The 17026-nt window shown below is 44.3% G+C and overlaps 1 protein-coding gene across 1 annotated transcript; it reads right to left on the minus strand.

Moving 5' to 3' along the window:
* Window positions 1-13627: 13627 nt before the first annotated feature.
* On the minus strand, window positions 13628-14515 carry LOC123147296 (uncharacterized). Its single transcript, XM_044566531.1, has 3 exons — window positions 14377-14515; window positions 14181-14227; window positions 13628-14081 (listed from the first exon to the last, which is right to left on the minus strand). The coding sequence occupies exons 1-3, from the start codon at window positions 14462-14464 to the stop codon at window positions 13791-13793; spliced, it is 426 nt and encodes a 141-aa protein (XP_044422466.1). The 5' UTR covers window positions 14465-14515; the 3' UTR covers window positions 13628-13790.
* Between the last annotated feature and the right edge of the window lie 2511 nt (window positions 14516-17026).

A 17026-nucleotide genomic window follows, 5' to 3' on the forward strand; every position in this document is an offset into this window, starting at 1 on the left:
ATATCACATCACAACATGCCCTGCAAAGACAAGTTAGACGTCCTCTACTTTGTTGTTGCAAGTTTTATGTGGCTGCTACGGGCTTCTAGCAAGAACCGTTCTTACCTACGCATCAAAAACCACAACGTGGTATAGTGATTGCTTTTTGAGCTTCAGAAAGAACCCTGTTCATTGAATCCGATTCAACTAAAGTTGGAGAAACAGACACCCGCCAGCCACCTGTGTGCAAAGCACGTCGGTAGAACCAGTCTCATGAACGCGGTCATGTAATGTCGGTCCGGACCGCTTCATCCAATAATACCGCCGAATTAAGAAACAACTAGTGATAGCAAGAAATATGTATATACCCACGCCCACAACTCTTTTGTGTTCTACTCGTGCATATAACATCTACACATTGACCTGGCTCTGATACCACTATTGGAGAACGCAGTATTTAAAAAAAACCTCATATGATCACGCAAGATCTATCTAGGAGATGCATAGCAACGAGAGGGGAAAGTGTGTCTACGTAACCTTGTAGACCGAAAGCGGAATCATTGAGTAATGCAGTTGATGTAGTCGAACGTCTTTGCGATCCAACCGATCAAGTACCGAACGCACGGCACCTCCGCGATCTACACACATTCAGCTCGGTGACGTCCCTCGAACTCTAGATCCAGCTGAGGCCGAGGGAGAGTTTTGTTAGCACGATGGCGTGTTGATGGTGATGATGAAGTTACCAACGCAGGGCTTCGCCTAAGCACTACGACAATATGATCGAGGTGGAAATCTATGGAGGGGGGCACCGCACACGGCTAAGAATCAACTTGTGTGTCTATGGGGTGCCCCCTCCCCCGTATATAAAGGAGTGGAAAGGAAGGGAAGAGGGGAAGAAGGAAAGGGGGGCCGACCCCCTTCCCCAATTCGGATTGGACTTGGGGGAGGGGCGCCCCTTCTCTTGGCCACCTCCTCTCTCTTCCACTAAAGCCCATGAAGGCCCATTAACCCCTCGGGGGGTTCCGGTAACCCCCCGGTACTCCAGAAAATGCCCGAACCTATCCGAAACCTTTCCGGTGTCCAAACATAACCTTCCAATATATCAATCATCATGTCTCGGCCATTTTGAGACTCCTTGTCATGTCTGTGATCACATCCGGGACTTTGAACAACCTTCGGTACATCAAATCACATAACTCATAATACATATCGTCATCGAACGTTGAGCGTGCGAACCCTTCGGGTTCGAGAACTATGTAGACATGACCGAGACTCATCTCCGGTCAATAACCAATAGCGGAACCTGGATGCTCATATTGGTTCCTACATATTCTATGAAGATCTTTATCGGTCAAACCGTATAACAACATACGTTGTTCCCTTTGTCATCGGTATGTTACTTGCCCGAGATTCGATCGTCTGTATCATCATACCTAGTTCAATCTCGTTACCGGGAAGTCTCTTTACTTGTTCCGTAATGCAACATCCCGCAACTAACTCATTAGTCACATTGCTTGCAAGGCTTATAGTGATGTGCATTACCGAGAGGGCCCAGAGATACCTCTCCGACAATCGGAGTGACAAATCCTAATCTCAATCTATGCTAACTCAACAAACACCATCACAGACACCTATAGAGCATCTTTATAATCACCCAGTTACGTTGTGATGTTTGATAGCACACTAAGTGTTCCTCCGGTATTCGGGAGTTGCATAATCTCATAGTCATAGAAACATGTATAAGTTATGGAGAAAGCAATAGCAATAAACTAAACGATCATAGTGCTAAGCTAACGGATGAGTCATGTCAATCACATCATTCTCTAATGATGTGATCCCGTTTATCAAATAACAACCCGTGTCTATGGTTAGGAAACTTAACCATCTTTGATTAACGAGCTAGTCAAGTAGAGGCATACTAGTGACACTTTGTTTGTCTATGTATTCACACGTGTACTAAGTTTCCGGTTAATACAATTCTAGCATGAATAATAAACATTTATCATGATATAAGGAAATATAAATAACAACTTTATTATTGCCTCTAGGGCATATTTCCTTCACGAAGGTGGTTGCAGCAATCAACAGTGAGGCAAGGGATCTCTCTGCCATCGGCCCTCATGTCCAGGATGTTAAAAACCCGCTCCTTCCCTTCTTGGAAGTTAAAGTCTTGTGGAATGGTCGTGATGCCAATAGAGCCGCTGATAAGCTAGCTAAGTTAAGTTTAGGTGAGAGTTTTTGTAAAGTTTGGTTTTCTGTACCCTCAGAGCACATTCTGGAGGTTCTTTTGGACGACATTCTTAGTTTCGTTTAAGGTGAAATAAAGCGGCGGCATTGATCCTAAAAAAACATGCAACATGATAGTCTAGCCTCATTGTTTTACGGCGCCGGCGCACGATGCGTGGGCTCTTTTAAGCATCTCTAACGGACGCGTGGGTGCGCGACACGCTAAATTATTTTGCAATGTTAAAATAGCATTTTTTGCGCGTAGGAGGGTGCTTGCTCCAGCAGGCGCTGCAAAATATGGCGTGCCGCTATAGCTCTAGCAGCTGCTGCAAAATTCAGCACACGAGCAGCCGACATTTGGCAAATATGAACAACATGTATCAATTTGACAAACAAATGCCACATCATCTTCCTCCTCATCTTCCTTCTCTTCCGAAATCACAACTAAACTGGGCCTTTCTGGCGAACACTGCCCATGACACATATAACAAGTTTTGACGTGTATGTGTCACCACGCGGACCTATCTCAACTGACGGGGCGGCACTCAAGTCTTCACAGGTGTGATTTTATGTTCTTAAACCTACTTTTCTAGAAAGAGGCGGGTGGGTGTGGGTATATGCATTTTTTTATTAGCTAAGTGTGTGATGAGTGTTGATCAAAGTCATTCAATAACCGTTTTATTACTCGAGAGTATATGCCATAAAATCATGTGATCATTCAATTTCCATGTTTTGTCTCCCCTTTCAAAAGGAGAAGAAAAGGGTGAATTGAAAACTTCATGCAATGAGTAGTTCAATGTCAATTACATGAGGAACAGTAAGAATCTCATGACCATGATGTCCAACTTATAAATACTCATGTTCAGGTCTAGCTTGTTCAAGACTTACTCACGAATGCCAAATCAACCAACCTAAAACTCTGGAATATTGGAGAAAAACAAGAGATGAGGAGCTATCATTCGAAATAGGCTTTCCCGATGAGGAGCTATCCAAGCAATTCAATCGCGGGATGTTGTCACCGTGCTACGAGTGTTTGGATTCAAAGGGTTACTGCGGACAACAAGGCGAGTCTTCATTGGAGCTTCGTCACACTGTGTGCGACAAGTCTAATATTGTTTTCTTTTGTGGGACGACATGCACCCGACGGATGCAAGCCGGTGCTAGAAAAGCCCTTGAGAGAGTTTATAGATCAAGAGTAGCTTAGGCTTCATATCATCTTCATAGAGCCATTATCCTTGGAATTAGTAATGCCTTTCATTTGTCATTGTATGTCTACAACAAAGGTGTCTTTCATGTGAGTCGATGTACAACTTCACCATGATCATGGGTAGTGATGACGCACAGCGCAAAGGACTTTCATGTGAATCCACCTCAGTTTTCGCAAACATTGACTGCTGCGTATATTTCCCCTGCTGCATGTTCCTCCTCCACGTCGTCTTCACTGCTTGTGGCCGCCGTTTCCATGCCGACGCTGCCTACACGACAGCCTTATGTTTAATCATGGGTCATGCCAGTGTGGGTGCTTCCATGGTCTGGCCGGTGTGTCCCTCGCGCACGTGCAATTGGCATCACGGTGGAGCATGGTGACATTGTACTAAGACGAAGATAGCCCCTGTGGGCCGTGGCCATTAATTCTTGTATGCAGAAGCAAATTCTGCTATCACAAGAAGCAAACACTATTTGTAGCTGTTGGAAGCATTGTTTCGTTGGAAGAAAGAAATCAACAATGTTTTATTCGGTAATCAATTTTTTTTCTCTTTTTGGAGGCACTGTAGATCTGAGAAAATATTTGTAACTTGGGAACCAAACACTAATCTTTTTCGGAAGCAGATTAACTTCCCTCTTTGGAAGCACCGTTGATGGAAGCAAATATATTTCTTTTCTAGTATATCTTGTGAACTAACTACTCAGCTGTCTTGGAAGCAATCTCGTTGAACAAGGGAAACAAAATAGTCTAGGTAGGAAGCAAATTAATTTACATTGCACTGGGTTCACCACAATTGGAAATATTTTTCTCTCATATGGAAGCAAAGTGCATGGCCCATAATTAGATGTGGCACTAGCAGTAAGAATAGCCTAGATTATTGGAAGCATTATCAGGAATGTTTCCTAAAAAAACAGTGCTTCCATCGGTACAAAATACATGATTAACATTGTTTCAAAAATATATGTTCACGTAAACTTTCTTTCATACATGTATTACATTTTTCTTACACACCAGGAACATTTTTATATACATGTTTAACATTTTTCAGATGCATTTTAGAAATATATTTTCCATGTCTACTTGTCATACATATTGTACATTTGTTTCTTACACCAGGAACATTGTTTTAAACATGTTTAACTTTTTAAATTCATAATTAACATATTTTCAAATATATGGTTGTGATGTGTGCTTTTTTCATACACATTATACTTTTTTGTATACATCTGGAACATGTTTTATAGATATTTAACATTTTTAAATATATTTTGTATTTTTTAATATGCATTCAAAACATTTTTAATAGGTGTTAAACATTTTTAATGTTATCAACACTTTTAAAAGGAAGTTGAAATTTTTTCTCCGTGTTACCATTTTTCGAATTCATGATTTTTAAGAAATTTTTGGTAGGTTTACGTTTTGCAATTTTTTTATTTACAATATTTTTCGAAAATATAAACAAATGTTAAAAAGAGAACGTGCGAACAATAATTTAAAGAGACGTTTGACTCGCTACTGGGTTGGCCCATTACATGCGTCCTTGACGTGATGCTGCCTTCCATCCCTCATCCACACTAGTCCTGGCCATCTCAGGCCCGGCCCTGTCGGCCCACCCAGGCCCGGCCCTAAAATCCAGGGCCTAGGCCCGATGGGCTTGATAGTGGGCCAGGCTTGGGCCTGAGTTTTGAGCCCACCAACAGGGCCTGGGCGGGCTTGGGCTTAGCATATTGACATTTTAAGGAAGAGGCCCAGCCCACGGCCCTAAGCCCTAAGGGTTTTTCAGGGCTTTTTACCAGATGGGTCGGGCTTGGGCTTGAAAAGTAGGCCCGATGGTAGGGCCTGGGCCTTAGTTTTCTGCCATGGGCTTTTTTAGGCCCGGCACGGCCCATGGCCAGATATAATCCACACTGACATGTTTTTCCTGGAATGACCTGCACTTGCACATGAAAATTACAGCAAAACTGGGCCTTTCTGGTGAGCACGGCCTATGCCACATAACAATTTCGACTTGTATGTGTCAGCAAGCGGTCCTATGTCAGGTGACGGGGCAGCACTCAAGTCTTCACATATGTGATTTTATGTTCTTGAACCTGGGTTTTTTTAGAAAGAGGGAGGTGGTTGTGGGTATATGCATTTTTTTGTTAGCAAGCGTGCGATGAGTGTAGATCAAGTAGTTTAAGAACCTTCTTATCATTGTTTTATCACGTGAGAGTATAGGCCGTAAAATCATGTGTTCATTGAATTTCCATGCTTTGTCTCCCCTTCCAAAAGGAGAAGAAAAAGATGAACTGCAAACTTCATGCAATGAGTAGTTCAATGTCAATTACATGAGGAAAAATTAAGAATCTCATGACCATGATGTCCAACTTATAAATACTCCCGTTCAGGTCTAGCTTGTTCAAGACTTGCTCGCGAATGCCAAAAAGAAAAAAACAACTGCGAACCCTGAAATATTGGAGGAAAACAAGAGACGAGGAGCTATCCAAGCAAGTGCAAGATGTCGCCGTGCTGCGAGAGCTTGGATTCAAAGGGTTACTGTGAGCAGCAAGACGAATCTTCATTGGAGTTTCCTTACATTATGTGCGACAAGGCCAACCATTTTTTCTATTGGGACGACTTCCACCCGATGCATGCAGGGTGGAAGGCTGTGATGAAGTAGCTAGAAAAGCCCCAGGAGAGTTTATAGATCAAGACTAGCTTAGGCTTCACATGATCTTCATGGAGCCTATATATCTTCAAGTATTTTAGAGGCTACAACTTTCCTAGATTCTCAAAATATTTATTATATATTTGCATCCTTTTGTGAAAGTTATCTTTAGAACTAGTAATACCTTTCATCTGTCACGTACGTGTAATGTCTTTCATCCATCTTGATGTACCATCTTCGGCTAGCTCCTCTGCCGTGACAGGCTAAGCACGATGGCGAACTTACATCGCAAGACCATTACCTCGGGATCGTCTTGCCCTCGATGTGACTTGTCTTCTGAGGATGCGGCGCACCTCGCTCTACTCTGCCCATGCACGGGCCAGGTCTGGTCCATACTGGGACTCCAGGCCCCTAACCGCATCGACCTCATCTGGGATACTCCTACTCCGGTAGGCCTCGACATCAACATTTGGCCTACTGTCGCCCTTGCCGTCCTCTGGAAGCTCTAGGATTCCAGAAACGCTCGTGTGTTCCGTAACGAGATACACTCCCCCCTAGATACTATTCAGAACATTATCTCCGATTTCACGCTTTGGTCCTTCAGATTTAAGGACCACGTTAGTAGGGAGGCTGCCGTGTCTTGGCGCCTGTACCTCTCCTCTCGCTGTAATCTATAATGTATTCTGTAATTTGCCCTCGGGCACCTTTGAGTAATATATTCAGGTGGGGATCCTCTCCCCCCCCCCCCCAGGTCTGGTCCATACTGGGACTCCAGGCCCCTAACCGCATCGACCTCATCTGGGATACTCCTACTCCGGTAGGCCTCGACATCAACATTTGGCCTACTGTCGCCCTTGCCGTCCTCTGGAAGCTCTAGGATTCCAGAAACGCTCGTGTGTTCCGTAACGAGATACACTCCCCCCTAGATACTATTCGGAACATTATCTCCGATTTCACGCTTTGGTCCTTCAGATTTAAGGACCACGTCAGTAGGGAGGCTGCCGTGTCTTGGCGCCTGTACCTCTCCTCTCGCTGTAATCTATAATGTATTCTGTAATTTGCCCTCGGGCACCTTTGAGTAATATATTCAGGTGAGGATCCTCCCCCCCCCCCCCCCCCCCCCCGGTGATTGTTCAAAAAAAAACCTTGATGTACCCAACCTCACAATGATCATGGGTAGTCGAAGACACACAACGCAAAGGACAACGCACGGTGGGGAGATTAATTCTCCCCGGCCAGCCTCGACTGAATCCACCTTCAATTTGGCACACGTAGACTACTATGTGTATTTCCACATGAAGGTGGAGGTGTAATTTCATACTGACCTTTATCTATACCTACTAAATAAAGGAATGACAGTGTGTTTCTCTGATTCGTACATATCATAAGTGAAAGGCAAGATTTCTGCAAAAAAAAAAAGTGAAAGGCAAGATGATACTAATTTTCTACGTCGTTGTTCAACCCTCCTATATGACAGGTCACCTCCGCTCCCCAATACTTAACCACCAGATTATTATTCAGCCCTCCAATGTTTCTACGCTATAAGATGGTCCGCCTCCAGCTCAAGATCTTTGATGGCAATGTATTTCTTTAGTACCGTATCACCTATTTGAGTGAGAGGTCTCGAAGCAGCGACGTTAGAAAGGGTCAGGTTTGGCCAGTCGATAGCAAGAAGATGAACGGTTCAGAAAAGAAAAATTACAAGTAGATGCACGATGAGCACATAGCAATCTATTTTTCCATATCTGTTGACGGCACGCTCGACTTGGCCCGAGGATCACGACCCACAGAGGCGCGGCAGATCTCCTACGTGCAGTCGGCGTCGGACGCAACTACGCCAACCAACACGCAACATGATAGTCTAGCCTCATTGTTTTACGGCGCCGGCGCGCACGATGCACGGGCTCTTTTAAGCATCTCTAATGGACGCGCTAAATTATTTTTTCAACGTTAGAAATAGCATATATATTTTTTTACGCGTAGGAGGGTGCTTGCTCCAGCAGGCGCTATAAAATATGGCACGCCGCTATAGCTCTAGCAGCTGCTACAAAATTCAGCACACGCGAGCAGCCGGCATTTGGCAAATATGAACAACATGTATCAATTTGACAAACAAATGCCACATCATCTTCCTCCTCTTCTTCCTTCTCTTCTGAAATCACAACTAAACTGGGCCTTTCTGGCGAACACGACCCATGCCACATATAACAAGTTTCGACGTGTATGTGTCAGCACGCGGACCTATCTCAACTGACGGAGCGGCACTCAAGTCTTCACAGCTGTGATTTTATGTTCTTAAACCTGTTTTTCTAGAAAGAGGCGGGTGGGTGTGGGTATATGCCTTTTTTATTAGCTAAGTGCGTGATGAGTTGTTGATCAAAGTCATTCAATAACTGTTTTATCATCGTTTTATTACTCGAGAGTATATGCCGCAAAATCATGTGATCATTCAATTTCCATGCTTTGTCTCCCCTTCCAAAAGGAGAAGAAAAGGGTGAATTGAAAACTTCATGCAATGAGTAGTTCAATGTCAATTACATGAGGAATAGTAAGAATCTCATGACCATGATATCCAACTTATAAATACTCCTATTTAGGTCTAGCTTGTTCAAGAATTGCTCACGAATGCCAAATCAACCGACCTAGAACTCTGGAATATTGGAGAAAAACAAGAGATGAGGAGCTATCATTCGAAATAGGCTTTCCCGATGAGGAGCTATCGAAGCAATTCAATCGCGGGATGTTGTCACCGTGCTACGAGAGTTTGGATTCAAAGGGTTACTGCGGACAACAAGGTGAGTCTTCATTGGAGCTCCGTCGCGCTGTGTGCGACAAGTCTAACATTTTTTTTCTATTGTGGGACGACATGCACCCGACGGATGCAAGGCGGTGCTAGAAAAGCCCTCGAGAGAGTTTATAGATCAAGAGTAGCTTAGGCTTCATATCATCTTCATAGAGCCATTATCCTTAGAATTAGTAATGCCTTTCATTTGTCATTGTATGTCTACAACAAAGGTGTCTTTCATGTGACTCGATGTACAACTTCACCATGATCATGGGTAGTGATGACGCACAACACAAAGGAGAACGCACGACGGGGAGAGTCTCCCTGGCCAGCCTAGACTGAATCCACCTCGAATTTGACACGCATTGACCATTGTGTTTTTTAGGGAAGCTATGTAGTGTGCAGTGGCGGAGCTACATAGGGGCAAAAGTGTGCTATGGCCCGCCCAATCCAAACAGGAAATAGTGTAGCGTTAGGGTAAACTGGGGTCATGAGGGCAAATTTTATGTAATTTCTTCTATCTTGTCGGGCACTGGCCCGCCTAACTATTCCTAGCTAGCTCCGCCACTGGCAGTGTGGGAGGCAGTGATGAAGCAGCTCAAAAAGCCTTTGAAAAAGTTTATAGATCAAGACTAGCTTAGGCTCCATATAATCCAGACTAGCTTAGGCCCTACAGCCATGGACAAACTCAATTCGGTTCACCGAGACCTCCATGCATGGGACCGCCGAGTCTTGAAAAAACCACAGGCAAAACTAAAGAGGGCTCGACGGGAACTTGAGGCGCTAATGAGGGAACCGTTTTCGGATGATGTGAAGATGAGGCAAAAAGAACTATCAGTTTTGATTGAAAACTTGCTTGAACAGGATGAGATCTATTGGGCCCAGAGGGGTCGAGTTAATTGGTTAAAGAAGGGAGACCGGAATTCTTCATATTTTCAGCATTCAGCAACAGCAAGAAGGCGAAGGAACCTGATAAAAAAACTTAAAGATGAAAGCCAGAATTGGGTGGAAGGCAATGGCAATCTCAGTCCGCTAGTTCGTGACTATTTTCGTAATCTCTTCACCTCAAGTTCTGCTGAGATTGACCATGGTTTGTTATCTTCTATTAAACATGTTGTAACAAATAATATGAATGAGTTTCTTGTTGCCCGTATACCGGGAGGATGTGCGCAAAGCTCTTTTTCAAATAGGTGATATGAAGGCGCCGGGCCCCGACAGGTTACATGCAATCTTTTTTAAGAGGTTTTGGCACATTGTGGGAGAGGAGCTAACAGATGAGGTGTTGGATGCAATAAACAAAAGAAAAATACCGGCTGGATGGAATTCAACAAATATCATTTTGATCCCCAAGGTTGACAGTCCAGAGGTAATAAGTCAGTACAGGCCAATCAGTCTATGTAATGTCATATATAAGATTATTTTAAAGATGATTGCTAATAGACTAAAGAGAATTCTTTCAGAAGTTATTTCTCCAACGCAGAGTGCTTTTGTACCAGGTAGATTAATTACTGATAATGTCCTGGTTGCCTATGAATGTTTCCACACCATAAAAAAGAAGACCCATGGGTCTTCGGGGTACTGTGCGGTAAAGCTTGATATGATGAAAGCATATGATAGAGTGGAATGGAGATTTCTGGAAAAGATGATGCTGAAGATGGGGTTTCATGGGCAGTGGGTCCAAATGATAATGGAATGTGTTCCTTCTGTGAGCTATAGAGTCCGTTTCAATGATACAGAAACGGAAGAATTTCTACCCACTAGAGGCCTCAGACAGGGGGATCCCCTCTCCCCTTATTTATTTTTGTTATGCTCGGAAGGACTTTCTAGCATGCTTGCTCGTGAGGAAGAGATTGGAAATCTGGAAGGTGTCAAGGTATGTAGGAATGCACCTACTATCTCTCATCTTCTTTTTGCGGATGACTCGTTGATTTTAATGAAAGCAAACATGCAATGGGCAAACACATTGAAAAGGATTCTGGGCGTTTATTGTGGTAGTTCAGGACAACTGGTTAGCAACGCCAAATCTAGCATATTTTTTAGTCCTAATTCCCCTGTTGGTGCACGAGAGAATATTTGCAGGGAACTTAATATTGTTACTGAAGCACTATCAGACAAATATTTGGGGCTGCCCACTATGGTGGGGGTTGATAAAAGTGACTGTTTCCAACATCTCATTGACCGGGTATGCCAGCGTCTGAAGGGTTGGAAGGAAAATTTTCTCTCGATGCAGGGTAAGGAAATTCTGGTAAAATCAGTAGCTCAAGCAATTCCCTCGTATGCTATGTCAGTGTTCAAGTTACCTAAAGGAATATGCAAAACAATCACAGATGAAATAGCTGGCTTTTGGTGGGGTGATGGTGAGGTAAAAAAGAAAATGCATTGGTTTGCATGGTGGAAGATGTATGTACCAAAGAAGAAAGGGGGCTTGGGGTTTAGAGACCTTCACTGTTTCAACATTGCTATGTTAGCAAAACAGTGCTGGCGACTAATCCAAAACCCGGACTCTTTATGTGCACGTGTGTTGAGTGCAAAATACTACCCCCATGAAAATATTTTGAAGGCAGGACCAAAGAAGGGATCGTCATTTATTTGGCAGAGTATCTGTGCGGGCATCCAAACCTTCCAAAGGGGGTGCATTTGGCGTATGGGATCAGGAGCACAAATAAACATATGGCATGACCCTTGGATTCCATCAAGTCCTTCAAGGAAAGTAATCACCCCGAGAGGTGCAACGATGCTAACATATGTGGAAGAACTTATTGATCCATATACTGGCAGGTGGGATGAAGTCTTAATCAGAGATGTGTTTTCACCAGTGGACGCTTATAGGATTCTACATATTCCTTTGAATATTCAGTTAATGGAGGACTTTGTAGCTTGGAATTACACACGATCAGGGACCTTTTCGGTCCAGTCAGCATACCATAGGGAATTTGAACATCAATACGGTCAGCGACTTGTTTGTTCAGATGGACAAGGGAACACACATATTAATACTATCTGGAAGGAGGTATGGAAACTTAAACTCCCAGGGAAGATCAAACATTTTGTGTGGAAGGCTATCAATGGATCACTACCCTGTCTTGGGATATTAGCAAATAGACACATACCACTTGTTCCCCAATGTCCGTTCTGTGCAGTGGGGATCGAGAACATTCTACATATTTTGTTCACTTGCAAGAGGGCGAAGGAGGTGTGGTCAGAATTGAAGCTACGTAACATTATCGCAGAAGCAACTGAGCAGGATAGGTCGGGTTCAATCACTGTAGAAATCTTGTGCCGCAATAACTCTGTTACAGAGGGGCTACCGACGGCAGAGCTCATAGCAGTGGCCGCTTGGTTTCTTTGGTGGCAGCGCCGCCAACATGTCAAGGGGGAGGCGATCGAGACCCCTGATAGGGCTGCTGTTTCTATAAGAGTCTTAGCCACCAACTTCATTCGAGCCTACACAACTAAGCAGCCAGTGAGAAGCTATGAACGCATGTGGAAACGACCACCTATGGACGTGGTAAAAATTAATGTTGATGCCGCCTTTAAGCCTGAAACCTTGTCAGGTGCAACGGGAGCTATTGCTCATGACGGACGAGGAAAATTTATTGCAGCGGCAACATGGTATACACCTCAAGTCGGCAGTGTTGATTCAGCGGAGATGACAACGATCAGGAATGGGCTATACTTAGCTGGGAAAATTGGATGCAACAAAGTGTTGGTGGAGTCGGATAATAGCTTTGTGGTGGAACTAGTGCAAAATCCAGATGCATAGGTGGGGCGTGACGTTGTTACTGTACTGGAATGCAAGTAATTATCTTTGGACTTTGCGATTGTGGAGTATTCTCACTGCCTACGTGAAGCAAATATGGTGGCTCGTGAGTTAGCACAATGTTCCTTTAGAGAATATGCTTCTATGTTTTGGGATTCTGTCATCCCTGACTTTATTTCTCACTCTTATGTAAACGATCTCGCTATTATTTGAGGAATAAAGTCAATTATGTTTAAAAAAAATCCAGACTAGCAATTCATAGAGGCATTAATTCATACATGGTGCCTATATATCTTACGATTGTTTCTTTTTTTTCTTTGGATGGTTTCAAGTACTTTCGAGGCTATATCATTTCTGGATCCTCAAAATGTATGTGATATATTCATTTTTCGAGATATATTTACATCTTGTTATGTGGAAATTATCTTAGAAGTAGTAATGTCTTTCATCTGCCACTTATGTGTGCACAAAGATGTGGTTTAGCTTTTCGGAAATTCTGCTAAAAAAACAGAACAATACTTGGAGCTTCAAACCAATTGGCCTCGTTGGGTTTCCTCAAAAAATAGTGAGCATATCTGTTCACCTCGACGGCGCCGGGCAAAGTAGCCTCCTGCCGCCTCCTACCGAAGTCAATGTAGGAGACCGGCGGGCGGCGGGGTGCCACCGTGTTGTGGCGGGGAGAGTCTCCCTGGCCAGCCTCCACTGAATCCACCTCAATTTTGACACACGTTGGCTGCTATGTATAGTTCCTTGTGAATGTGGAGGTGGAATTTCATGCTGAGGGAATAAACTGAGATCGATCAATTCAAATTGGACAAATTTCAGAGTCTCATTCATACCTACCTTTATCCATCTCAACCGCTAATCGTGTTTTTTTTTCTATCTCGTGCATTATTTAGAACGAGGGAATATTCAAATCCATCAGAAAATGTTAGTGTGTCAGTTCATGAATTCTTCCATTTCGTTGCTGAGAATGATTTCTGTTAGGAAATTAAAAGCTGCCAACATAAGCTTCACCCTTTCTAAAGTAAAAGCACTGATATTACTATTATGCCACAGGAGAAACACAACGTCACTAAACACCTATATCTAACAAGAAGGAAGGCCATATCTGACAAATAGAATGGCCAGCCAAAAGAAAAAGAAAAAAGGCAAGGGAAACAAGCTAGCTATACCCTACCCACTCCTAGTTGTTCTTGGGCGGGTGGTTCCGTGGTCTACGGTAATCAGCGGTGAAGGGTATGTGGCCATCGAAGTAAGCCCCTGGATGAAGTTTCCTGCTCCTAAAATAACAGTCCATACTCAGATCCTTCCCTCCTCCATGCCCACATTGTCCAACAGAATGTTTTGCAGCTGAGCTTGACGTGCTTCTATCATCCGTCTTCTCCATGGCTGCATCTCCAAGAACCATCTCTCCTCTTGTCAGTGCATTGCTTCTGCTTCCCTCGTCTGTGATGGTTTTGTCGACAGTGGGCTCCTGCATATCAAGACTAACTTTAGTTATACATTATCCCCGGCGGATAGTGCATTTCATCGAAACACCTATAAGTTTTTGACAACCCCTTGCAGTACTTACCAGCCTGGTTTCCGGTCCTCTCACGCTGTCGGTTGCCGTCAGCAACTCTGAGAACAAAGAGTAAGCATGTCAGAGTTTTGTTCAAAATCATAAATGATCATGCCTGTGCCAGTGTGAACTATAAGAAAGAAAAGAGCAGTCGGATGAAAGGCCTTATATAGCTCTAGCATGAACACTCAGAAGCACCGGTGTATACCTCTGTGCGCAATGGCGACGAAGGGCTCAAGGGTGGCCGATAGGACGGCCACCCCAAGCAAGAAGCTTGCACAGCTCAACGGCTGCATAACTAACCGTGGCCCTGTTCGTCGAGTATGTCGGTCGTGTAACTAACGAACAGGAAAGGGAAGGAGAGAAGCAGGACGCTGAGAGGGTGGATTTATAGGGACATTCGACACCTCATTGGTCAAAGCCCGACCTTGTGGCACGTATCTCCTGCGCGTGGAATGCCGCATCTGTACTTGCAGGCCATATAGTAGTCTGATCCCTCGGCATTTTCTTATTGGCTTGAGTATATTCACGTCCTTGGAAGTGCTCAAAGTTTGTCCCTTGCCGTTTGGCAAGCAGTAGTTTCCGATGATCTCTTGTGAACTGTGAATTAAAACTGCTCCAAGGATCTGCCATTGCTTGCGGCTGAAGATTTTGGGTGCATTGGGCATTCTGCCCATGGATGCATGCAACGAGCAAAGTGTAGTGGCCAACTAGAAAGGATTTCGGTGACCAAGGCCAGAACCTAGGGCTTCGACCTCACCTCCAATTGATCTATAGTAATGGTTCCCGTGTTCTCCCAACACGTACCTTCAAACCATATTTACGCATCAGAGTCCCAGACGATGACCAAAAACAACCGGTGGCGAGCGTGAATCAGACGGCCGCGCATGCAAGATCACACGCACCAGTGTTACACCACCGCCGTTGTCGGTGCCATTGAATTTCAGGAGCTTAGGAGTGAACGCTCGTCGTCGGCAAAACCGTTCGCAGTCGGTTGAATTTGGTCAGTTTTCAGAGGTGGATTAGACTTTCGAGCGTCAACTGTTGCAGTTGGTTGGGTTTGGCCGGTACATTGATTCGGCTTTCGAGCGTCGACTGACTTGACGGTTCCTCTTTTCAGCTGCTGGCCATTGCCGATGGCTCTTAAAGCACGAGCAAGATGCCGAATGAGAGCTTCGGTACTGCTGCTTTGGGGAACAGGCGCTGGGCCCGGAATGCGTTCTTGGAGACAGTCAACTCGGTCTCCTGGGGCTTCAAGCTGTACCAGATGCGCCCGTGTGCGTCCTCACGATTCACACTTGGCCGAGAGGTCCATGGAACTGAATTTCTTCCGTTCGCCTTTTCGCTGAACCTACCAAAAATATGTATAATCTCTCAGGCGAGACAGGTTTACTGTCCATTCTGCTGGAAGCTTTTGTGGAGAAGCAGCAGTCAGGCGACTTCGGAACGCACTCGTACGCCAGCAGCAAAAGGCAGCTCTTGCGTTTACCGTGTGAGCTGCTAGCACGTGCAACGCCGCGTCGGGCTCCGGCGACGGCATCATTTGCGCGCACTGGGAGTGGCCGGAGCACGAGGGCGCGACCTCCTAGCCGAGTGGGCGGGCGGGCCCGTCGCTTCTCGCTTCTCGGCGCGTCCCTGGTCCTGGACGGAGGCAGCAGAGACACATTGTCTTCCTTGCAGGGGCAGCAAAGCGGCTCGAACCCAGAGCTCATGTAGTACCAGCGAGCACTCTACCATTTCACAACTTCCGTGGATTAACTTTTCCATCGTCCTAACTGTTGTTGTAGGCTGCTTTGTGGTGGATCTGGACACGCTGCCAGCGCTAACGTGCGACAAGGCAATCTAATAGGTGTAGTTTTTCGTTAGGCCACGTCCATTGCAGGGGTGCTTTGCCTAGACGCATGTGTGAGAACAAAGGTACACATGATCGCACAGCATTTCTGTAGGAGTCTTTATTTCCAATGTTAAGTAGGAGTACTACCTTCTCTCGGGTTTACAAGGCTCGGATACATTTTTTGACACTCACTTTCAGCATCAAATTAACTAACAAAATATTAACTATATGTTATAAAAACATACTCCGTCCGTATTAAAATATAAGACATTTTTTGCTCTAAATTTAGGCCAAAAACGTCTTATATTTTGAAACAGATGGAGTGTCATTTACTTTGTCTTGGAAAAATGTTGTCAATGATATTATTTTTCATTCTCAACTCATTGTGTTGTACAACACATGGTTAAAGTTGGCAAATTCGAATCGTTCCTGCAGCTGGAATTAATGTCCTTCAAATCAAAGGACAAAGCTTATGAGATGCACAACACCTATGCCATTAAGGTTAGGTTCAGTATTAGAAACAGTCAGACAAAGCACCTATCAGATAAATTGCAATAACCGAGGACATTGAGAACCGAGTCATCAAAGGACACTACAATGACGGGTTGCGATGCTTGTGATCAGTTGAGTGTCAGCAAATAGGGGATTCGGACAGTGCAAAAGGTTGTATCGATCACAATCATTATCTTGTTAGTCCAAATAAGTTGCATATAAGCTTGAGATCCCAAAGATGTGTTAGAGAAGTGGACAGGATGCTAATTCGCCGGATACAGGAAGTCGGGATGGTGCCAGATGTATTCATGGAGTTTCACACATGAGTGGAGAAAGTGTCATTCTCAAGGATGGATTGCAATAATGAGATTGGTCGCAAACGCAATAAGTATTCAGAATCCAGTGATGCGCAAACAGTTAGAATACTTGAGTAATAAGCATACAGAGGATTTCTATATATTTTTATGCCATTCAGATAGATGAGGAAGGTGGTCAAATAGCTAATTTCATTTGGGCATACGTTAGTCTATCA

Source organism: Triticum aestivum, chromosome 7A (assembly GCF_018294505.1).
Source record: "Triticum aestivum cultivar Chinese Spring chromosome 7A, IWGSC CS RefSeq v2.1, whole genome shotgun sequence".
Classification (NCBI taxonomy): Eukaryota; Viridiplantae; Streptophyta; class Magnoliopsida; order Poales; family Poaceae; genus Triticum; species Triticum aestivum.